General features: G+C 42.4%; 3 protein-coding genes across 4 annotated transcripts in view; 2 read left to right on the top strand and 1 right to left on the bottom strand.

Annotated features, from left to right (window-relative positions):
* Positions 1-1113: 1113 nt before the first annotated feature.
* On the top strand, positions 1114-4286 carry LOC310807996 (large ribosomal subunit protein eL22-like). Its single transcript, XM_083674682.1, has 4 exons — positions 1114-1176; positions 2023-2145; positions 2705-2829; positions 4097-4286. The coding sequence occupies exons 1-4, from the start codon at positions 1165-1167 to the stop codon at positions 4239-4241; spliced, it is 405 nt and encodes a 134-aa protein (XP_083530808.1). The 5' UTR covers positions 1114-1164; the 3' UTR covers positions 4242-4286.
* Positions 4287-6708: 2422 nt separating this feature from the next.
* Positions 6709-15327, bottom strand: rcc2 (regulator of chromosome condensation 2). Of its 2 annotated transcripts, none has more exons than XM_083675507.1 (13): positions 15189-15327; positions 13625-13836; positions 13316-13409; positions 12501-12644; positions 11544-11675; positions 11321-11409; positions 10892-11006; positions 10602-10768; positions 10068-10248; positions 9636-9741; positions 9413-9485; positions 8179-8256; positions 6709-8064 (listed from the first exon to the last, which is right to left on the bottom strand). In XM_083675507.1, exons 1-13 carry the CDS (start codon positions 15316-15318, stop codon positions 7960-7962), a joined length of 1626 nt encoding a protein of 541 aa, XP_083531633.1. In that variant the 5' UTR covers positions 15319-15327; the 3' UTR covers positions 6709-7959. The 2 variants fall into 2 exon arrangements, with proteins under 2 accessions (XP_083531633.1, XP_083531634.1); XM_083675508.1 differs by lacking the exon at positions 15189-15327 and adding an exon at positions 14782-14978.
* A 5926-nt stretch (positions 15328-21253) lies between these two features.
* The window catches only part of arhgef10lb (Rho guanine nucleotide exchange factor (GEF) 10-like b), a gene marked incomplete at its 3' end in the record, with an annotated part of 41522 nt that continues 40363 nt past the window's right edge, over positions 21254-22412 (top strand). Inside the window, 1 exon segment of the mRNA XM_083676048.1 lies at positions 21254-21291. Coding sequence (XP_083532174.1) covers positions 21255-21291 — 37 coding nt within the window. The 5' untranslated portion in view covers position 21254.

Here is a 22412-nt window from a genome sequence, read left to right as displayed (position 1 = left end):
CTGGAAATACAGCACAGGAGAGTTTCACCGATACTCTCATGTTCTTTACATTCACTGTAAACACCTACCTGAGTGGATTTATTGGTAACATGAGCAAATGTGTGTTCATCATAATCTGCTCTCATTCATCAAACATGTGATATCATGTGACTGTATCACTGCACTTAACACAGTGTACAGATGAAAATACATCACAATGAAATTGAAATTGAAGAACGTCTATCAGTTCCTTCCTGGATATTCACTTTTACATCCATTACTTTCATTTGTGTGAATTAAACTGACCAGAAAGAATGTCAGTTGACAGTTTGCAAAATCAGCAGTGCTTGTAAGCAGATAATAAATGTATTAATTATGATCCCTTACCTTGCTGCTGCTGCATCTGCTGTCCCAGGCCCAGATATGCTGAGGGTCTTTGAGTGTGACTGGAGGGGATGGAGTGTGACCCTGACGTCAGAGCTGTAGCCAGGGCACCCAGCAGTCATTGGTGCAGCGCTAGTGTGTCCATGAAACAGTAAGCAGTCCCAGATGATAGGAGCAACCACACACCACTCATCTGTCAACAAGTGACTAAAATACTTTCCCCCTCTCTAATCCCCCTCTACGGTCCCCAGCCACCTCTGGTGAACACAGCAGCCTCCATTTACCCCATGTCTAATATGTCATACCTTACTTGGTTGCAGAATCTGCAGAATACATCTGAAAATGGCACAATTGAGCAATTCATGTTTAATTAATGAGTATTACAATGATATCACCTTGTTGTCATTCATGCACATGCAGGCTTCCTTATAACTAGCTAATTCAGTTGCCTATATGATGATCTATAAGTGGATTGTAAATCATTGCACACTTTTGCTAATGACCTAATAATGTGTAACCCTAACTAAAATTGTGACCTGTGTGCCTAAAAAGACTATTGATGGTTGTGATCTGGATATAACGAGAAGTTCAAGTGTTATATGTGTGAACAATTTAGAAAGCCATAGATATGACTATAAATTACGAATTCAAAGATAATTGAAAATAAAAGAACAGCAAAATCTTAATCCAACTTAATCAAACTCAGACACAGTGATCGATCATCGATGACATTAGTACTCGACAGTCCAAAATGTAACGCAGGCGCACACATTGCTCTTCCTTTCTGCTAATTTCCTCGCCATGGCTCCGGTGGTGGGTACACTCGCCTGCCGACAATTGTCCAAATATAGTTAGGTTTTGTGATCCGAAACGGCTGTATATAGTCTACGGTAGATTCATAGTATTCGGGACACTTTCGTGAGGGTTTGAAGCGTTCGTTACCAATTGATTTATAGGGCACTGGGTGGATTTGTTACTCACCAGGCCTGCTAATTGTAGCTCTCTAGCTAGCTAACTGCATCCACGTTGTAACCAACTCTGAAGCCAACGTTTTGTGGTCAGCAGCATGATCATGCATGAGTGGGGATTTATTCTCGCCACGCAGGTTCAGAAATGTATTAGTGATCATCGTAGTAGATATCTAGTTTGTCAGCTCTTTTGGAATTGGGTGACAGCAAGCTTTCAGTATAATAGTGATCGGTTATTCCTATGTTCTTTGCCAGCCCTAAACATGGCTTGCTAATTTCTCTGTCACTCAATGAGTTGAGCAGTGTCAGTGTTGCAGTGAAAAGCACTGTCAGTGATTTCTGCTTGCACGGCCACCAATAAAAAAACATTTTTTTACGTGCAAGTTGTAGTCTTTAAGTTGATTTCTATGGCGTATACCTAATATCTGTTGTTTCAGGAATGACATTCGAATATTAGAACAGCATTACTTTTGCGAAACATGGTTTGAAGCCATAAATCATTTGTCTACTGTGTCCACAACTAAATAAACAGTATATGGTAATATGTCCTTGTTGCTTTAGTTATGACACGTCAATACATTACTCTCATTGTAGTATTCTACAAGTCAATTATAGTTTGAAATGACAGTGGCATTAATGAAGAGATAAAGGCTCATCTCAGACCTAAATCAGTTGTCGTCCTGACTTTCAGAAAAAGCAGAGCACCAAGGGCCCCAAGAGCACCAAGGGGGGCAAGAAGAAGAAGCAGGTTCTGAAGTTCACACTGGACTGCACCCATCCCGTTGAAGATGGCATCATGGATGCTGCCAACTTTGTAAGTTACTCTGCCTGGTTCCATATAGGCTAGCTTGTCAAACATCGCTTCATGGTCCATGATGTTGAGTGACCCCCACCACTAGTCCAGTGCCATCAGCTGGGCTCTTGTGGACCTCTGGAATCCATTGAAATCTGAATGTGTTGTAGCAGCTAAACTTTTCTATATTGGCAATGACACCTGGGTCGGGTTCAGTAGGCAGTAAAACATTTGAAAGCGGAAAACAAGTTTCTCACGACAAATCCAGCTAGTACCCTCCTCCTTGCACACTGTTTGCCACTCTGTTTCAGAACTGTTTGCCTAGGATTGGACATGACCCTGGACAAGTTATAACATACTGATAACTGGTTATACCATAGTGTCCATCATTTTCCAAACAAGCATACTCTCAAACCTGATTGTAAAGTGAATGTATGTTCACTTTCACGATTTATCAATTTAACAACTATAAAGTCAATGTCAGCCCATATGATGTAGGTTTCAATTGTTTAGAACCCTAATGAAGAGCCCTAATGTATAGCCTACTGTTTATGCTTACATGTAGTCTTAACATCTTTAGGAGCAGTTCCTTCAGGAGCGTATTAAGGTGAATGGGAAAGCAGGCAATCTGGGTGGCGGTGTGGTGTCCATTGAGAGGAGCAAGAGCAAGATCACAGTGTCTTCTGAGGTCCCCTTCTCCAAAAGGTAATACAACTTCTGCTATGTTGTCACTCAATATGTTCTCCCACTACCCTGAGGACTCCAGAGACTTCTACTCTCTGTAGAAAAACTGTTTCATGCTGCTGCTTTGCGCACCCACTGCATGTAACTCCTCTCCTAAATCCACCTCAGTTTAATTGAATCGCGGCGGTGCGGTTACTGTGACAGCGCTAAATGACATTCCATGTTTTATGGGTTAGGTACCCTGGACTGTTCTGGCCTACTTTCACCCCTGAATAGCCTGTATTACAGCTAGAACTGACTTGGAGGCCTTATGGTTAGTGTCCGCCCTGAGATCGAAAGGTTGGGGCCCAGGGTTCAATCCCAGCCAATCAAAAGGTGGGTTAGAGTTTTTGGAGGAGGAGGAAGACAAGCACTTGGCCAATTAGATACTAAAACCTCTTAAAAATTAAGTTTAAAAAACCTTTCGAATAGTTTTTACAACCTCCCTGACTTGGCACTATTATGCCTGCTCTACAAAGCTTGGTCAATGGCTATTGAGCAGTTAGAAGTGGGTGGGGTGGGCTTGGCTTAGTGGGTGAGGGAGGAGCGCTTCCTCAGGCGCAACATTTCATCCATAGTGTTTCGAATCAGAACCAAATCACGTTGGATAATGTCTTTGGGATTTTACTTGCGGATTGCCTGTATAACTATAACAGGCGTCGTCTCTGAGATACAGTGGCTGAGAGAAGGGGCAAGGCCATAGCTGATGTGGTGGAGTAGCAGCAAAGTCACAAAATCTTGGGTGCACAAGATAACGCGAGCGAACAGTCCAGGCCAACAAGTAAACAATATTGCTGTTTTCTCCGCATTAACATCATTTTGTTCGCATGAACCCAGTGAACTTTGTTTCCACAAACATGCTCTAGGGCACTCATTCCATGGAGGGCCGAGTGTCTACAGGTTTTTGCTCCTCCCATCAACTTGATTGATGAATTAAGGTCACTAATTAGTATGGAACTCCCCTCACCTGGTTGACAAGGTCTTAATTGAAAGGAAAAACCAAAAGCCTGCTGACACTCGGCCCTCCATGGAATGAGTTTGACACCTGTGCTCTAGGGCTTTACTTATGGGTGGAACATTGCAGTATCTAAACAAGCGCTGTGTTCTTGGTGGTGACTTAACTGAGGTTTCCAGCAATCCAATGACTTGAATTCATCTTGGGTTACCGTGCTTGTTGGTGCGTCGGTTTCAGTAAGTCATTCGTAGAAAGCCCATTTAAATCTGAATGTCATTTGTCTCCTGTTTTCAGATATCTGAAATATCTGACAAAGAAATACCTGAAGAAGAACAACCTTCGTGACTGGTTGCGTGTTGTAGCCAACACTAAGGAGAGCTACGAACTCCGCTACTTCCAGATCAACCAGGATGAAGAGGAGGAAGAGGATGAAGATTAAATGTTACGATCTGATTTTGTACATTCAATAAATTCTTAAAGTACTGCTGTTGTGTTGTTCTTTCCATAGTAAGTATTAGGACAGTGAAGCAAAAATTTGAATTTTCAGGAAAACTGAGATCAAATGATGTTGTGAGTAGATGTTTCTGAACACATCTAAACTCATGATGATGCTGCCATGATAAGTGAGAGTTACCAAGGCTTTTTTTTTGTTGTACTTTAAGCAACTTCTACCTTTAGGTAGCTTGGTATTCCTTATTTGGAAGTGTCATAAGGTTGCTTTTTATCATCCTTGTTCACATTGATGTTAAGAATGCATTACTTAATGCAGATGGAAGAAACTGCAATATCAAAAGCATGCATAAGTATTGAGGTATGTAAACATTTGTTAACATTCAGAAATTTGAGGGTTAGGGTGCTGCTGTGGTTTTAACAAATTCCATACTAAAAGTGCAGTCCTTTACAGGGACAATCTTAGATTTTTGCTTTTAGTTCTTGAAGAAAACAACTTTGTTCAACTAAGCTCATGAGACATTTCTGTCTTACCTCATCAGAGCCCAAATCCTTATTTTATCTCATGGATGGTCAGTCCTTGAGTCCATAGCTCAGTATATGAATTTGAGAGTGGTTACATTTCCCCAGCCCGTACCTCAGCTGCTCACCCAAAAAAGTGGCAGGTGATGTTTAATCCCAGATTGCCCATTTAAAGGTAGACTCAGTGATATGATTTATGAGATGTTTCAGCTTCAGCATAGCAACATGTTTCACTCAAAGTGATTCTGTGGACTCACTCGCACATTAATGCATTGTGATAGCCTTGTAAACAAAGGCTGGCGAGTGAATTATCTTCAGTTCGGCTAGTTTCCTCTACCGGTAGTTGACCCGGCTATTTTCATTTTCGAGTCATGTTGCCATGTCTACCTTTAATCACTGGTTTCTACCCCCTGTAAGGCCCTAATTAGTTATTCCTATTAACACAGGTGGATATTGGCATGGGTTAACAGTCACAGTTGTCTAAATTATGTAGCAACCACACGTTTAGGGCCTCAATGTGCTTTAAAGAAGAGCACCTTTAAAATAGGAATAGTGAGTGTGTATTTGTCTATTATTGCTCTAAAACTAGAATGAGCATTCACTGAAACTGTAGTAGGTCAAGAATGCCAACCATTGGGAAAACTCAAATAATCTACTTACAATGGCAAACGTGTATGCCTACAGCTTGATGTCATTCAGCGCTATAACTGCCGCCATGATTTATCCACAATTACCACAGTGCATCATTTTATTTTCATTTAAAAAAAAAACATAGACATGCAAGAGCAGGAAATGGTAATATACTGTATCCTGCTTACGCTGAAACAAAAAGCAACCCATGCTGCACATACACTACTGCCCAAACCAGAAATGAATGCACTGTGGTAGGTGGTCATATCGCTGAATAACATCAAGCTGTAGGCACGACATCTTTATGCACTGCCTCAATAGCGGACAAGTGGTTGTAGTGCGTGAACTGAGTTCCGGTTCATTAGGATTTGTCCCCAACAATGAAATCGGGGAGGGGACTGTGGATCTGTCTCCGTCCATTTGTATGTCACACACATAAAAACTCAGACACCACTGGGACAGTTTTGATGATGGTCCCTTACCGGTCCCTCCTAAAGACCTCTTCACCCCCACTACCCACCTGTACAAGTTTCTCTTCTGTTGATAAAATAATTTAAAAAAAATTCCTTCTTCTAGCATTGTGACTGCCTATGGCCCCTGGTCTGAGCATTGATCACTTTATCTTATGATGACTGAGGGATAGATGATTCACTTAGTTAAACAAATGTATTTGTTGGAAGTCGCTTTGGATAAAGGCATCTGCTAAATGCCATAAATGTAAATGATGAAATTGGGTGAAACCAGAATGAGGTCTTGCCATAGAGATCTGGCATTTACACTTACTGGCCCATGGGTGATGCTATACTAACAACTGAAATATTCTCTTATTAATCCACAGCGGTGCAACATCATTCATGGGGGCATGTTTACTGTACACTTGTTTCAAATAACTATTATAAGCAGTGTTGGGTGTACGGTTTTCTTGTAAATTTTGTTTACAGATTAACCAGCCATTGGTTCTTGTAACAGTTTCTGAATTATTTTAGTTCCATATCAACACTAAGCTAGCTTCAGAGACTAACCAAACACTAGTTAATTAGACAAGAAAAAGTACAAGAAACGTTAAGCCAATATGTTACATAATACTTATATTAGCGAATCCTGAAGGGAAAAAATGAATGCCGATTTTTGGCGAGCACTAGAAGTAAGTTTGCGAACTACGGCACACTTCCGAACTCTATACAAATAATGCAGTTTCAGGATCACCATCGAAAAAGTGACAATGGGCAAAAAGCAGGTAGTCTATGATGCTAAAGAGAAGATATTCACAGAATTGGGAGGGGGGAAATAAAAAATTACAATCATAAAATTTACATGAGTCTTTAATTACCATTTTCGTGAAAAAACAATTCAGAAATTTTAAACAGTGTGGGCTCTGACCTAGAAACATACATACCAACGAAACAAATTAATGCAATACAGGTAGGCTAAAGTGTAGAAAACAAAACGGCATCTGCCGTCAATTTAAAACCGGGATATCCATCTCCTCTGCTGGCACCCTTGTTGAACACCTGATGACTATTTGCTCTAAAACAGGACTGACACCTCAGAACAACTCATCCAACAACAGCAGTCCTGCTGGGTTTTGCTTTTACTAGAATTGATTAATCAGAATTTCACTGACTGGCTAGAGTGCACACATGTTTTCCCTGGTTTAAATCAATCAATTATTGAGAAGCAAGACCAAGAACCACCAGACACGTGGTCTTTCAGGGCCAGAGCTGTGCATTCTCCATGCACCTTATTACACAAGTGAAGACAGAAAATCAAAGGAATGTAACAGAAGTCAATGAGCGGAGAGGTAGCACAATAAATCTCCTTTCCTGATTGTGTTTTTCTGGCATTACACACATTAATACTGCTACAGACCTCATGATCACAAACAAAATTAAACTATTGGTCTTAGGGAACAAAAAAAGAAATATATTTATTCCATATCCTGAAAAACACAAAAAAGGCACAGATATGGAGTGTTGGTCTTTGAGCGATCCCTCATTTGGAAGTTAATCAGCCCAAAGAGGGACTGACTTCTGATGTAGCACCCATTATTGTGGGGGAGAAGACATGGATCAGTTCAGACATGAGAGAAATAATAATTAAAAAAAACGACATGAAAATAGAGCGAATGCTTCCGTGGACATTCATAAGGAATGAAAGGAAGGGAGAGTAGAACTCCAGAGAACGATAAGTGCTTGGAGGGACCGGTGGCAGAGGTTTCCTCTCCAGCTGTGGGTGGTGGGATGTCTGACAACCGCTGTGAGAAGGACGACCGCCTTCATTCCAGAGGAGCCGTGGATTAGCTCAATATTGGTTGTTGCTGCACGTTTTCTCAGATTTAACGTTCAAATTAGTGTAGACGCGACTTGTTTGTTTCTCAAGGCGTCTGTGTACTCATGACTCATGTAGAGCCCTACTCCCTTCCCAAACCACCCTACAACCATCCCATCATGACTTACAGGTGACCTAGAGGGCCGATGCATTCTGGGTAGCATTAGTTGCCTCTCTGAGGTGAAAAATAAAAAAATGGTGAGAGGTCGCAGCTTTGCTTCCGCCGATCAGAGGGTGCGTGGGTTGTACTCTGGCAGCTTCTTGAGCTTCTCCTGTTCCTGTTCAGTGTCCTGTCTAGCGATGACCAGGGAGTGTGCGTACCCCATCATCACCTGCAACCAACAAAACCACACTCACAATGGGCAGAGAGAGATAATGTGCACCAAAATGAGATGCGTTGGCAGTTTACATGTACACACAAACTGTATTGCTGTTGTATCTCTTACCTGCTCAGGGTAGACTCCATCCAGGGTCTTCACCTCTTGGGCAGTGGTTGAGGACTTGGCCTTGTTGTCTCCATAACCCTGTAAGTACACCACATCTGTCAAACACATCTAGGTATACAGTGCATTCGGAAAGTATTCAAACCCCTTCACTTTCTCCACATTTTGTGATGTTACAGCCTTATTCTAAAATGGATTCAATTCATTTTTTTCCTCATCAATCTACACACAATAGCAAAAACAGGTTTAAAATGTTTGCTAATTTATGAAACATAAAAAACTGAAATATCACATTTACATAAGTATTCAGACCCTTTGCTATGACACTCAAAATTGAGCTCAGGTGCATCCTGTTTCCATTGATCATCCTTAAGATGTTTCTACAACTTGATTGGAGTCCACCTGTAGTAAATTCAATTGATTGGACATGATTTGGAACGGCACACACCAGTCTATATAAGGTCCCACAGAGCAAAAACCAGGCCATGACGTCAAAGGAATTGTCCATAGACCTCCAAGACAGGATTGTGTCAAGGCACAGATCTGGGGAAGGGTATAAAACAATCTCTGCATTGAAGGTCCCCAAGAACACAGTAGCCTCCATCATTCTTAAATGGAAGAAGTTTGGAACCACCAAGATTCTTCCTAGAGCTGGCCGCCTGGCCAAACTGAGCAATAGGGGGAGAAGGGCCATCGTCAGGGAGGTGACCAAGAACCCAATGGTCACTCTGACAGAGCTCCTCTGTGGAGATGGGAGAACCTTCCAGAAGGACAACCATCTCTGCAGCACTCCACCAATCAGGACTTTATGGTAGAGTGGCCAGACGGAAGCCACTCCTCAATAAAAAGCACATGACAACCCACTTGGGGTTTGCCAAAAGGACTCCAGGACCATGAGAAACAAGATTCTCTGGTCTGATAAAACCAAGATTGATCTCTTTGGCCTGAATGCCAAGCGTCACGTCTGGAGGAAAGCAGGCACCGCTTATGTCCTTGAGTGGCCCAACCAGAGCCTGGACTAGTAATGAAACCCAGAAAGCACTGATCTCTACTGTGACAGCGTGGGGAGCACCATGGAGAGCCTTTTACAAACAAGTTCTACCCAGCTGGCTACTTTGTTCATACAACATCATTTTGTCAAGTTATTCAATTGCTGAAGATGCTCAAAAACCAAAAGTAAAAAATGTAACCCCATTAGCTTTCATTTTGATGAGCCCCCCAGTGTTGCTTAACTTACTAGCTCGCCAAAGGTGGGGGAAGGGCCAAAGCTAATGGTGCTTTCGTCTGCAGCGATGAGAATACTGCTTTTCCTGTGTGGACAGAAAAAATGCACTTAATCCACTGTGCAAATCATACACACTCAAAGACAATCAAATTCAACCCCCATCCGTGAATCACTATTGCAGATGAAATATTTCAGGGAGATCACATGTCAGTGTGGAATAGGTCTGGTCACTCACCCACACGCCAGACTACGGACCTTCCAGCCACACAGGTCCTGCATAGCCTTGGGATACATGGTTGACTCCCGCGAGGTATTTGTGACCCCCCAGAAAAACAGCCCTCCTGCACACAGGTCAACAATGCATCAGCAACAACCACTGGTGTCAACATTCTAAAGGTCTATCAAAATGCATATATTCTAACATTCACCCTCATATGTGCCTACTTTGTGTCAAATACACAAATCATGACAATGGCAAGAGTCCTCTTTGAGATGGACGTCACTATCTCCCTATCTAGACATTATTTCATGATTTTGGGGTATAACTTCCAAAACTATGAACTATCCACCTTAAAGGTCAGGTTGTCCAAAGGTGCATTGGAATACAATTTGAGTGAATAAATAAGTGTGTCCATATAATGTTACCCTTAATTAACATTTCCCTTACCCATCTCATTGACAGCAAAGGAGCACTGGTAGCCGGTGTAAATCTGGGCTGCCCCGCGCCCAGGGAAGTCAAAGAGCTTCACCAGCCGTGGCACCATCTCATCCTTCTGCTCTGTGTGACCCAGGCGCCCGTAGCCACCAAATCCCCAGGAAAACACTCGCTTCTGAGAGTCTAGCACCAGCTGTATACACACAAACAACAACAACCGGGGGGTTCAACTTTATGAATCTGCACAAGCATATGAGAGCAGCTGCTCTCAGCCAAATGTTGTCACCAGCCACCATTGTTAAACACCATTACTTTTACTGAAGCGGCCTTCTTGCCCAGTTGTGTCATTCAAGAGTCCAAACTAAAGCCCAAGTGTTTCTGTTCTCATTTTCTTGGCACACTACCTCAAAAATACTGGATTTGGTTCTGTCATTGGTTCAAAACCATTGTTTATTACAACATGAGGAACAGGGGTGTGCGTAGTTGGCTTGTTAACACTGGGTCGACGTCACCTTTTAAATCTTACAAATTAAATAAAATCCTCACCGTGTGATTCCCCCCGCAGGCCACATCTCGGACCACCACATTGGGCACAGGCGTCACCTGACCATCCTTGGACTTCTCGATGAAGATGGCCACACGACGCGGGATGACCTCGCAGTCAAACTCGATGCGCTGGGCACGGGCAATGAACTTGCCATCAGAGTTGTGTCCTGCACCAGAAGAAAATACAAGGGGGGGAGAATGAGTGCTATACTTTTGATGTGTGAAAGCATATGGTAGACTCTGGCTAGTCAACACAAATGACTTGTCCGGCTTGGTTGTTGAGGACATACCTAGCTGTCCATATTCCGGGCATCCGAAAGAGTAGATATTCCCTTTGCAGTCCACCACCATGCTGAACTCTGCACCACACGCAACCTTGACCAAGGGCTGTCCATTGTACTGGATCTGAGAGGAGGCAAGGACACACATTAATAGCAACATAAATAACACAAAAGACACAGTCCCATCAAGCATAAAAACCGTGAGGGGGCAATCAGTAAGGTCACATTTAGCAAGGCACACCCCCTCAGTGAACAAGCAAGTACTCAAGCCATGATGTTGGCCGCAAATAAAAGTTACACTTACACTCCAATTAAAATCATATGAACAGATCAGTAAAATCTTAATCTAAATACTGAGCTAGTTTTAAAAGCTTTAGCATTCAGAATCACCAGAATGACAACACCAATGTTATGGGGATGTAGGCTGAAGCAGCTTACCGTGGCTGGGGTGAGGACAGCATCAGTCTGGTTGCCCTGTCCAAGCTGACCCAGTTTGTTCTCTCCAAACGAGTAAACGGTACCACTCTCTGGAGAAAGAAGACCAGAGGTGGTCAGCACGCGCTCATCCTGTGCCAAGTGCCTCACGTGTTAATCAGAAAAACACACGTGGCTGTCGTCTCAACCTGCCGTTGTCGAACCCCAGCTCCTGCAGAAGACCTACCTGTCAATGCCAGAGTGTGGTTCCGTCCACAGGCTGCGGCCACCACCACCTCGTCTGCCAGGGCCTCAATCAGCTTTGGGGCCTCCAGGCGCTTGGTGTCTCCGTGACCGAGCTGACCCTTCTCATTACGACCTGAGAGACGTAGACAGAAGAGGTCAATGACAAGACATGTTTGCATTTCCACTACGGGACTTAACACAGACGCTTGACCTAAAATCACAGGCTTTTGTGTTTCCATCTCTGAAGACAGGCCCAAAAAAGTTCTGGTTAATGGCCTTGGTGGACCTACTCTGACAGGGATTTGGGGGTAGGTTGTGGCATGTACGTCACCCTCCCATTATTTGGCTAGACTATGGGACTGTGACTTGCTATGTTACAAAACTCGATATTAACCGTTAGTTACTGTGGTTGGATTTATTTAGTTTGGAAATGTAAAAGTTACTTCAAACCACAGTAACTAACAGTTAATATTGAGTTTTGTAAATAACTAACATTTCCAAACTAAATAAACGCTGCGCCAATTGCTGCTCGGCTCGTTTCAAACTCATGTTACTATGACATTTGCTGGAGAAAAAAATGAAGTTATGAGTCGTCAAACTGGTTTGGAGGGTGAAACTCAGAAGAACGCGTTTCTAAATGTCGATAGTTAGCTACTCCCTGCTCGCCCCGAAGAATCACCCTGGGAGGGGAAAACACAACTTCCCAAAAATAACCCCAGCACTTAACACCAAAAAACAGATTGGAGTGGGACCTAGTCCTGGTGGAAAAGCACTAATGGATTCCAAACAGTCAAGCAGACTTGATACATGTGCTACATTCAAATAGAAGTCATGTGTATGCTAAAAATAAAATTGGCTATATACAATATTAAGTGAACATATGCAGCGTACAAATCTAAACTTAACATATGTTACATATAAATATTATGTGAACATATTCTTGAGGAACGAGCGTTACCCCAGCTCCAGAGCTTGCCCTCTGTGGTGATGAGGAGACTGTGGGCTGCACACGGCCCAGACACCACACTGCTGACCAGAACATCTTTCAGGCAGCCATATCGGTGTGGACCCCACAGGTTCTGGCCCAGGTTCCTGTAGGCCGCTAAGAGACACACAAACAGGGAAGCACTTCAATACCACACTTGGGTCCATTGGGAGGTATAGATAGAAAAATAGGAAGTACATTTACAAACAAAGACAGACAATGTTGTGTTCCTACAACGTCACCATGACCTGTCGAGGATCTAAATGTTTTCCTCCTTAGTTTATAAATAAAAGGTTTGTGGTGGAGCATTTAAGTGAGGGTATTCATTTTATACTGACTTTTTTCAGCCCCTGTACCCCTCTAAATGAGGTGTTTTGACCACACATTAACATAGATGATAAAATGATCACAACCACATCTAATTACTCTCTATTACGATTATTGTACACTACTTGGAGCTCTGGTCAAAGGTAACATATACTATATGTGGCATAGGGGATATATGATTATTCCCCCCCCCCAACATCATAACTCATTTACTAAGTATTGCATGATGTTCCTTGTGGCAATGTTTAGATGAACATAGGAAATGTATGCCAGGGTATCATAATCACTCTGAAATCCTCAAAAGGAGTGGCTTCAATGTGACGTGGCCCACAGAATCTCAAGCACAGTTTGATTGAGACACATTAAAGCCCTACATTTTTGGAAATAAATATATATATAATAAATATATTATGGAAAGCAACTTTAACCTTGACTTGACAAAGGATTGGACATGGTCGTACCTGCTGCTTTTGGCACCTCTTTCCTTCCAATGAGATCCCAGTTGGTGGCTCCAAAAATAAGCAGTTGACCTTTGACTTTGGGACCTTCAAGTTTCTACAAAAAAAAGACAGAGTTATACTGCTGTGGCCAAAAGTATTGTATTGTATTTCTCCGCCAGCATTAATTCCGAATGAGATTTAAAAAATTGTTGAAGTGACTATTTCATCATATGCTGTTGCAATTTTTGCTTTGTGAAAACAGGGAACCATTCCATATTGTCACATATGACTGTAACCCTTCCTTCGATCCTGTTAACAATAAACTCTTACTATTTTCTCCTTGACGTCGTCAGCAACAGTGACTGGTTGAAGGCCTGACTTGGCGGCTTGCTTTCCAGGTTTTTTTGTGTTTTCTTGCTCAAAATCGTCAAACTCATCATCACTACTGAAGTCCCTCTCTTTTCTTTTGCTCCCTGCCCTCTTCTTCTTCGGTCCACCATTCCCAGAGACTTCTGTCACCTTCTTGCGTGGCATCTTTGACTCTGGAGAAAGAAGGCCAATTGATGAAGGGGCAACAACAAAAACAGTCAATCACAGGATAATATAGCTTTAACTTACACCCCCGTAGCCATACTTTTATTTTAGGGTCACTATTTTTTTTATTTAGGGTCACTTTTACTGAACACCTTAAATAACATCATTTACAAACTGTTGAGATGGACTGGAACGGGGTTGACATGTAACATGTTATTGATAAATTGCTCATACTTTAAATGAACAATGAATAATGATAAAAAAAATAAGAAAAAAAGAGTTTCTAAGAGTTGCACCTAAACAATAAGCACTGTATTCATGGAATGAACTAGCCGCGGACTGATCCATCTTGTATAACCTATTAAGAACAATACATTACACCAGCAATTCTCTAACACTCTTATATTGTGTTATACATTTCATATTATTAGGTAGCTAAGTAAATAGCTAGTACAGCACCGACGACGTTTGCTGGGGGAGGTCGAGTTTCGGGAGGAAATAACACATTAACTACTAGCTAGCTAATACTGTAAGCAAGCCACCCAGCTAGCTAGGATGAGCCTAGCTACATGGCTACCGGCATGCTACTACCACTGTGATCCTGATTGCAGACCATTTGTTTCTTTGTTGTCTTCGTGCGCAGCTGGTTAGCATCATCAGCAATGCTAACTGGACCCACTAGCTCGGCTCTAGCTCGGCTAACTAGCTAGCGTTAGCTAACTCAAAGCGAGCATTAGCTGGCGAACTTGCACATATTAGCGACCAGAAAAATACCCCCCCCCCCCAAAAAAAAAATAAGTTGCAAGAGACTAACATTAAAAACATCACGACACGAATTGACTTGACTTAGTTAGCTAGCCGACGAGCTAAATAAACTGGCAGGCCAATTAGTTAGTAAACGTAAGAACCAGCTAGCTATGGCTAGCAGTTCATTTCTAAACAAAGACACAAACCTTTCCACCGACGAAAAACTTTTTATCTCTCTCCAACTAGATAGCTAGCTGAAGTAGAAGGAGAAGAGGAAACGAAACCTTTACGGCTTTAGACAATCTTCCTTTAAATATGCCGGTGGGTTAACTAATTAATAGACTGGTTAAGTGATTTCCTTATTCCGTAGCTCTCTTGCCTGTCCGTCTTCCTCGATGTTTGATTGATTTTGAACAAAAGAATCTGCAGTCTCCTCCATCAAACCACGTGGGTTCAGCTTCGCTACTTCATCAATACTAATCAACCGTGGAGACCCGGAGGATGCAAAACACTCACAACATCTACAAATACTTTATTCAAACTTTCCCCCGATAAATTAAAGCACACACTGTACTACAATCCAAGTTTTAAAAAGAACATTATTTCAGTTTACCTGTGATAGTTGTGCTGTGTAAATGTCCGTACAGGCCCTTGAATGAATGACGGTCTATATCGCTGAACCCTCCCCTTTGTCGTCTGTCTTTTTTGTTGAAATGTAAATAAATATATGCTGAATGTGACATAGATGGCTAGCTAAACTACAAAACACAAACACATGGGACTTGAAAATGGGAAGAAAACTACAACCAACTGGGCCCAAGAAGCTATTATGTCGCCCTCTTGTGACCAGGAAGACAAATTCATTTTATTGCGCAAAGTGGGATACGTTAAAAAGTGAGGGAAGAAATAGTATCGACATTAAAGTGCTTTAAGGGCTTGAATAATAGTTAAAATACCTATTTTTTTTGTTTTAGGAAAAATGTATATTAAGGAGTGATTACACCACTCACATGGCACACAAGTTTAACTATCACCACGCTAACTGCAACATGTAGTTAAGCTACTAATTGAACTACTTAGCCTAGTTGAACTCCCATAGACTTTCACTCCCCAACCAGTTATATCTCTTACAAATTGTCACCTTCTGTAAATGAAACTCCCTCCACTCCTCACTTACACTCTCTCTTCCTCTGTTGTATCCTCTCTACTGTGACTGAATCATTCCCCCTTCTGTTTACTGATGCTGCCTCCTCCACCCTCCTTCTCAAGAAGCCAACACTTGACCCACCTGCTGTCCAAAACTGCAGACTGGTATCCTTTCCTTCCTCCTAATCTAAAACACTTGTCTTTAACAAAAAACAACAACAATTGTTTCCCCTTTCTTTACTTCACAGCACTGTGACTGCTTGCACACTTATTCTTATAGAAAGAAAGTCTTACTTTACATTTACGGCATTTAGCAGACGCCTTTATCCAAAGCAACTTGCAACAAATACATTTGTTTAAGTAAGTGAATCATCTATCCATCAGTCATCATAAGATAAAGTAATCAATGCTTGGACCAGCAGCCATAGAAGCTAGAAGAAGGATTTTTTTTTATTGACCGGAGAGAAACTTGTACGGGGGGTAGTGGGGATGAAGAGGTCTTTAAGAGGGACCGTTAAGATGTAGCCTGAAGAGATGGGTCTTCAATCTACGGTCTTCAATCTTACTTGCAATGACTGTGATATATAGTTGATTCACTTACTTTAGACAAATGCACTTATTGTAAGTTGCTCTGGATAAGAGTGTCTGCTAAATGATATCGGCAAATAATAATGTAAAAACATTAAATTGTAGATGTCAATACAGAATATAGTAGCTGAAAACGAAGGCTAAATAATTATTTTCCTGAAAGTTAGCTCTGTTTAATTTGAAGTATGATGATATGATAATTCTAAAGTATATTACTGTTTTGAATACATGATAGTAACAAGTTTTTGGCCATGAAGAAAATATGTGAAAAAAATAGCTTGTGGAGGTGGAGTCTTACATCAAACTTACCGTACTTAATAAATTATATATTTAAAGGTGCACTATGCAGCATTTTAACGAACTGCGATTTAGAAATAGGCCAACCTCTTAGCACTACTGTCTTACCTTATCGTAATCCCAAAACAGTATTAGAGTAGAGCTATTAAATATTGTTTTGTTCTTTCACGAAAGAGAGCCAATAGTAAATCAGGAAGACACAACTATTAGACATGTTTATAGCTTATCAAGTTTATAGCTTACAACGATGTTCAGAAAGAAACATTTTTTATCACAAATCATATTTTTTCCTTATTACCATATATCATCAACATTAAGAGGTTATTTGTGGAAATGCTGCATAATGCACATTTAAAGAGCTGCTAGACATCTCACTCTCTGTCTCTGTCTCTGTCTCTCTCTCTCTCTCTCTCTCTCTCTCTCTCCCTCTCCCTCTCCCTCTCCCTCTCCCTCTCCCTCTCCCTCTCCCTCTCCCTCTCCCTCTCCCTCTCCCTCTCCCTCTCCCTCTCCCTCTCCCTCTGATCACAGCTCAGCCCACATGTCTTGAGAATGAGGTCCCAGTATTCACACACAGCTGTGATTGGTGGAAATCCTGGCCATGTGTGCTTGCATTGGCTGGGGATTTGAGGGCAGTCTGCCTCTTTAATGTGGGGCTGCATTTCATTCCAGGAAGTTGCTCCCTCCCATGTGCTCTCGTTCACGGCCCCTCACAGATCTGATAGGTCTGAGCATGTTTAAGCTGTACTCACTGCCTAGTTACTGCTATGGGACACTTAACAGCTCCCCAGTCCTATCAGATCTGTGAAGTGGAGTGAATGAGGACAGATGGTAGGGGACAACCTTCTGGAATTAGATGCAGCCCAGGGCTGTGCCTGTTGATGCACTGCAAGGAGAGAGAGGGAAAGGGAGGGAGAGCACAAAAAACCTAGAGAGAGGAGTTTTATGATCCCAGTGACAGCCTGCGCGGTTAGACCAACCCTCTCCTGGGAACGCAATAGAGAGGGACATCTGCAGCCTTCCCTGGTTGTGGCTCGAGGGGAAAGAGTCATCAAGTCTGGGACAAGTGGTTGGTTGGAGGGAGCCGAGCAGGGATGGGTGCAATCTAGACAAGCTGACTGTGCTGTTAACACTCGGGAGTGTCCAGAGGAGAGACCGTGGGATTTACAGGGCTGGAGGGAAGTGCTGTGCTAGCCAGTGGCTGTCTGACAGACGACTATAGGAGGTGAGAGCTCATTGTCTGTCCTGCCGGTCTCTCTTTATTCATACATTATCACACTGCAACAAAAGCCGTTAGTCCACGAGGGAGGAGGGGGAGGTGGAGGCAAGTCGGAGGGAGGAGGGCGGATGAGGCATCTGCATTCTAGTCTTCCATCAGATGTACATTAGTACAGTAGGTTAGGAGGAGAAGAGAGAAGAGGAGGCTGTACAGGAGTGCTACCATGGCAGCTGCTTCACAGAGTAATGCTCTGGTTAATCGTCTTGGTGATGACCTCCAGATTTCAGGGGATGACAACGGCACAGTACACAGTTGATAGGCTTATGGAGCAACCCAGTTTGAGAAGTCCAGCGAGAAAAAGGTGTTACAGATAACAAATGGACGAGGAAAACAGACCTGTAATTCTGCAGTGCGCCGCAGATGGTCACAAAGATGAAATTCTGCAGTACTGCAGAAGGTATTCAAATGGTTCAGACATGAGGTTGACTGACTCCCTTCGACACTCCCCACTGCTGAAACTAGGCTTTAAACAGTTTAAACAGTAACCCTTTTTTTGCCATAGTGCTATCTATCTAATGCAGTAATATGGTCATTAAGATGTGTTAAATAATCTTTTAAATGCTGAGAATGAGTGTCAGCATGTCCAGATCATGTGTCTTGTAATTATCAGATGATTTGATGGGGTGTCTGGGACATATTTGTGTTCAGTGCTGCACCTATAGATTTCACTTTTACTGATACATGAGGTCTGTCACATGCTCTTGTAAAGTCATCACCTGTGTTGGGCACGTTTCTGCAGTACATTTTGCAAGACAAATCTATCTTGCTTGTCTTAACATGATGCTGACCAATTCCTAACCCAGGAAGGAAAATTATATGTTGAGGAAAAGTGAGGAAATTATATGTTTTACAGATAATAATAAAAAAAAGATTGTTACATTTTCTGTTCTTTTTCATCTGAGCAATGACCAAAGCAGAGGCAAAGATATCACATTTAAATAGGTTTCTAGCTTCTACTGATGATACATTTATTGTTTTATTCATCATAAACAGCAACTCGTGGTGGCTTGTTACCTGCCATAATAAATACATACATTACACTACTACATTTACTGTTGTAGTTATTAAGTTAATATTAACTGAACCATGGCACTGAAGTTGAAGGGATAACACAGTCAGTTTGTTTGCTGTGAAGCTCTGAATGTGTGCATGAATGTGTTGCCCTGAGTCTGAGAGAGGAGTGGGCGAATGTATGTGCATGTTGATGTCCCAGTCATTTTGCCTGTGTCCAAGGCTGCGCTATTTATATTGCAAGCTTGACCATCACCATGGCAATGGCAGTTTGAAAACCTTTGAATCTTCGTTTAGGACCGCATTGCCATGGCGAATGTGTGACTGGGCAACTTTTCAAATACTCTGTATTGGTTCAAGAGCAGCCAAATGACAACTCACACAAACACACGCACACACGCACGCACGGACACATGCACGCATGCACATACACACACACACACACACACACACACACACACACACACACACACACACACCACACACTCACACTTCTACTACTGCTACTACTATGGGATATGGGAATAAACAGGAGATGAATGCTCAGAATAAAGGAGATGAATGGTCTTACATGTATAGTAGCAGTGGTCTTCAGGCGAAATGTGAAGTTTCTGCTGTAGTCGGTTGATGTTCCAGAAATTCCAGGAATTTTTAAAGGAATCCTTTTACAGTATAAACAAACAATTTTAGAGACAACTCGGGAAGCCTACTCAACAATTATCACAGCAGTGAATTGAGAATGGAATGAACATAGTTAACACAACAAACTCGATGAATTTACCAACGGGAGTATTGACATATGAGAATGTGTTGCTGTTGCTGCAGCCAACACATTTTTCAGTAGCAAGACATGACCTCAGCAGTCTTGCCGGTAATTCACAAGAGATGGGCTGTTGTCAAGCCCGTTATCTGTTAGCTGTGCCGTAGTCTCACCTATACGTCCAAATCACGCCTTCTTTTGGAGGTCTGGATAATTTTAGATTTGCTGATCTGGCTTGCTCCCTTGAGAAAGAGATTTGGACCTCAATGGGACCTCCTAGATAAATAACAGTTAAATTAAGTAACAAACAATGCTATTTGTATGCTGTACTATGTTTATGTTACACAACAATGGTGCAGTGTGAGACACAAATAAACTGCATATTAGTTTCTACATGCATCTTTCCTCTGTGCTGGGGGAATGTTGATTTGGACATATCCTTTGGGGAACCCACATCACGGTTTTGATTGAATAGTGCCCTTGGTGTCGGAGTAGTGACTGGGTTTTCCTTGGTCCAAACAATCTGGGCGCTGTTCTCTCACTGTAGATTACAGTGGCTTCTCTCTGCTATTGTCTATTCACGGGCCCACCCCATCTACGGCCGCCCTTCTTCCTTAAAGCCCTGTGAATTATGCATCTAGAATGACCTCCACAGACCTCAACCCCCCCCCCCCCCCCCCCATGTCTTGTAGTGTTGCATGGTGGTGCATGTCTCTCTTTATTCATGTATTTCATATCGCTGCACTCGCCTCTGGACAGGTTGTCAACTGAATCCGTACCTGTATAAATGAAGGTGTAAATGAAATAAAATAAGATATGGTGACAGTGTGAGAGCTAGGAGTCAAGATGCCCCCTCAAACAAGGGCATAGTGTGTCCCCCTATCTATCACCTCCATTGATTAGAATGTTTGTGATGAGGATGATGACAGTGCACCTTTCATGTTTGAAGTGCTGGGTCATCATTCCAGGAGTCAGTCAACACAGCGTGTCTGGATCTGCATCACACCCCTGAGGAATGTGACACTTTAATGTCTCTGCCTATAGCACAACTACCAGTTTATCTTGGGCTGATTCTCTCCTTCACAGTTGTTTCCCAGAGCTATGTGTGTGTGTGTGTGTGTGTGTGTGTGTGTGTACCTGTGTGTGTGTATGTGTGTGTGTACCTGTGTGTGTGTGTGTGTGTGTGTGCCTGTGTGTGTGTTTGTGTGTGTGTGTGTGTGTGTGTGTGTGTGTGTGTGTGCCTGCCGTGAGTGTTTTGGTGTTTTTCCTTCCAGTGATTCATGTAAACTTGCCGCGACAAGAGACAAGAGCCCATGCAATTGTTTAGTCATTCATTTCCCCTGAGAAAACAATGTCAGGTCATTGATATCACTTGCAATCTATGTAAGTAACACAATTTGATCAATGTTCAGACTTTCAAAAGCAGATGTATGAAATGGCCCATAAAATCCAGTGCATACGTCTATATCTATCATATGATATCTATATTTTTTTCACATGGTGTGTCATAAATCTGTACATTTTTCTAATTGTCATACATAATTTGGCTAATTGTCTCATTTGTCTTCACAGAGAAGCTGATGTGACCGGGGAGGATTATCATGGCTTCTCTACTCCCTCTCACCACTCCTAGCCCAGGTGAGTTTCTAATTCATGTGGATGTTTACTTTTGCAGAACATAAAGGGAATGAAGACAAAATATTATCAACACAAACATGATTGCTAACACTTAATCATGGTGTGGGTAGAACTGAATTGGTGATATCTTCAATTATACACTCACCAGCCACTTTATTAGGTACACCTTGCTAGTACCAGGTTGGACCCCCTTTTGCCTTCAGAACTGCCTTAATTCTTTGTGGCATAGATTCAACAAGGTGCTGGAAACATTCCTCAGAGATTTCGGTCCATATTGACATGATAGCTTCACGCAGTTGCTGCAGATTTGTCGGCTGCACATCCATGATGCGAATCTCCCGTTCCACCACATCCCAAAGGTGCTTTATTGGATTGAGATCTGGTGACTGTGGAGGCCATTGGAGTACAGTGAACTCATTGTCATGTTCAAGAAACCAATTTGAGATGATTTGAGATTTGTGACATGGCGCGTTATCCTGCTGAAAGTAGCCATCAGAAGATGAATGTTGAATCCCGATTGGGGCCGGAGTGTTGGATCCAGATTGGGGCCAGAGTGTTGAATCCCGATTGGGGCCAGAGTGTGTCCCAGTGGTGTTTCAGCCTGTTTTGCCATCTACATGCTTTCCCTAAGCAGAGATTAGTAGTTACTAGTCTACATTGAAGCACTGGTAACGTTAATGAACGGCCAAACTACACCACCGCCGTCACAATACAGCGTCCTTGAACACGTGTGTAAATAGGTACTGTGTACACATAGTTGGAGCATAGCTGGAGCATTAATTACAGAGATCTGAGGAAATTACACAATCGCCTGAAGGTGGAATGTACTCCCTCTTGCCTGTAAATCCACCAGACCATGTGCATTTGGGCAAAACACATACTTGATATGGCTTCAATTATTTGGCAAAACTTTTGAGGTGAACTTGTCATGCACAAAGGAAGCAATGGAATAAACTCAGAAGTGCATTCACTGCATGCAAGGCTAGCTAAATCAAGCACACCAAGAGTTCAAAACCATTTTGCCCAGGTCTGGAATGCACCATGGTGAAAGAATGCATCAGCCTCTTCTGAGACACCGATACCTAAACATAAACATGGACTTAAATGGTGTGCCGGTTGGA

Source organism: Argentina silus (genome assembly GCF_951799395.1).
Source record: "Argentina silus genome assembly, chromosome: 8".
In the NCBI taxonomy this organism is placed as follows: Eukaryota; Metazoa; Chordata; class Actinopteri; order Argentiniformes; family Argentinidae; genus Argentina; species Argentina silus.
The sequence above is the reverse complement of the archived record's forward strand: the minus strand, read 5'-3'. Positions and strand labels throughout refer to the sequence as shown.

What these genes read in the sequence shown, in the direction of transcription:
- LOC310807996 (XM_083674682.1), top strand. An exon ending in TCATGGATGCTGCCAACTTT is followed by an intron (nt 2,146 to 2,704) that starts GTAAGTTACTCT and finishes TAACATCTTTAG; the next exon opens with GAGCAGTTCCTTCAGGAGCG. An exon ending in GAGGTCCCCTTCTCCAAAAG is followed by an intron (nt 2,830 to 4,096) that starts GTAATACAACTT and finishes TCCTGTTTTCAG; the next exon opens with ATATCTGAAATATCTGACAA.
- rcc2 (XM_083675507.1), bottom strand. Translation starts at nt 15,318, where the DNA reads ATGTCACATTCAGCATATATTTATTTACATTTCAACAAAAAAGACAGA. An exon ending in AGAGGTGCCAAAAGCAGCAG is followed by an intron (nt 12,645 to 13,315) that starts GTACGACCATGT and finishes TGTGTCTCTTAG; the next exon opens with CGGCCTACAGGAACCTGGGC. An exon ending in GTCCGTAGTCTGGCGTGTGG is followed by an intron (nt 9,486 to 9,635) that starts GTGAGTGACCAG and finishes CTGTCCACACAG; the next exon opens with GAAAAGCAGTATTCTCATCG.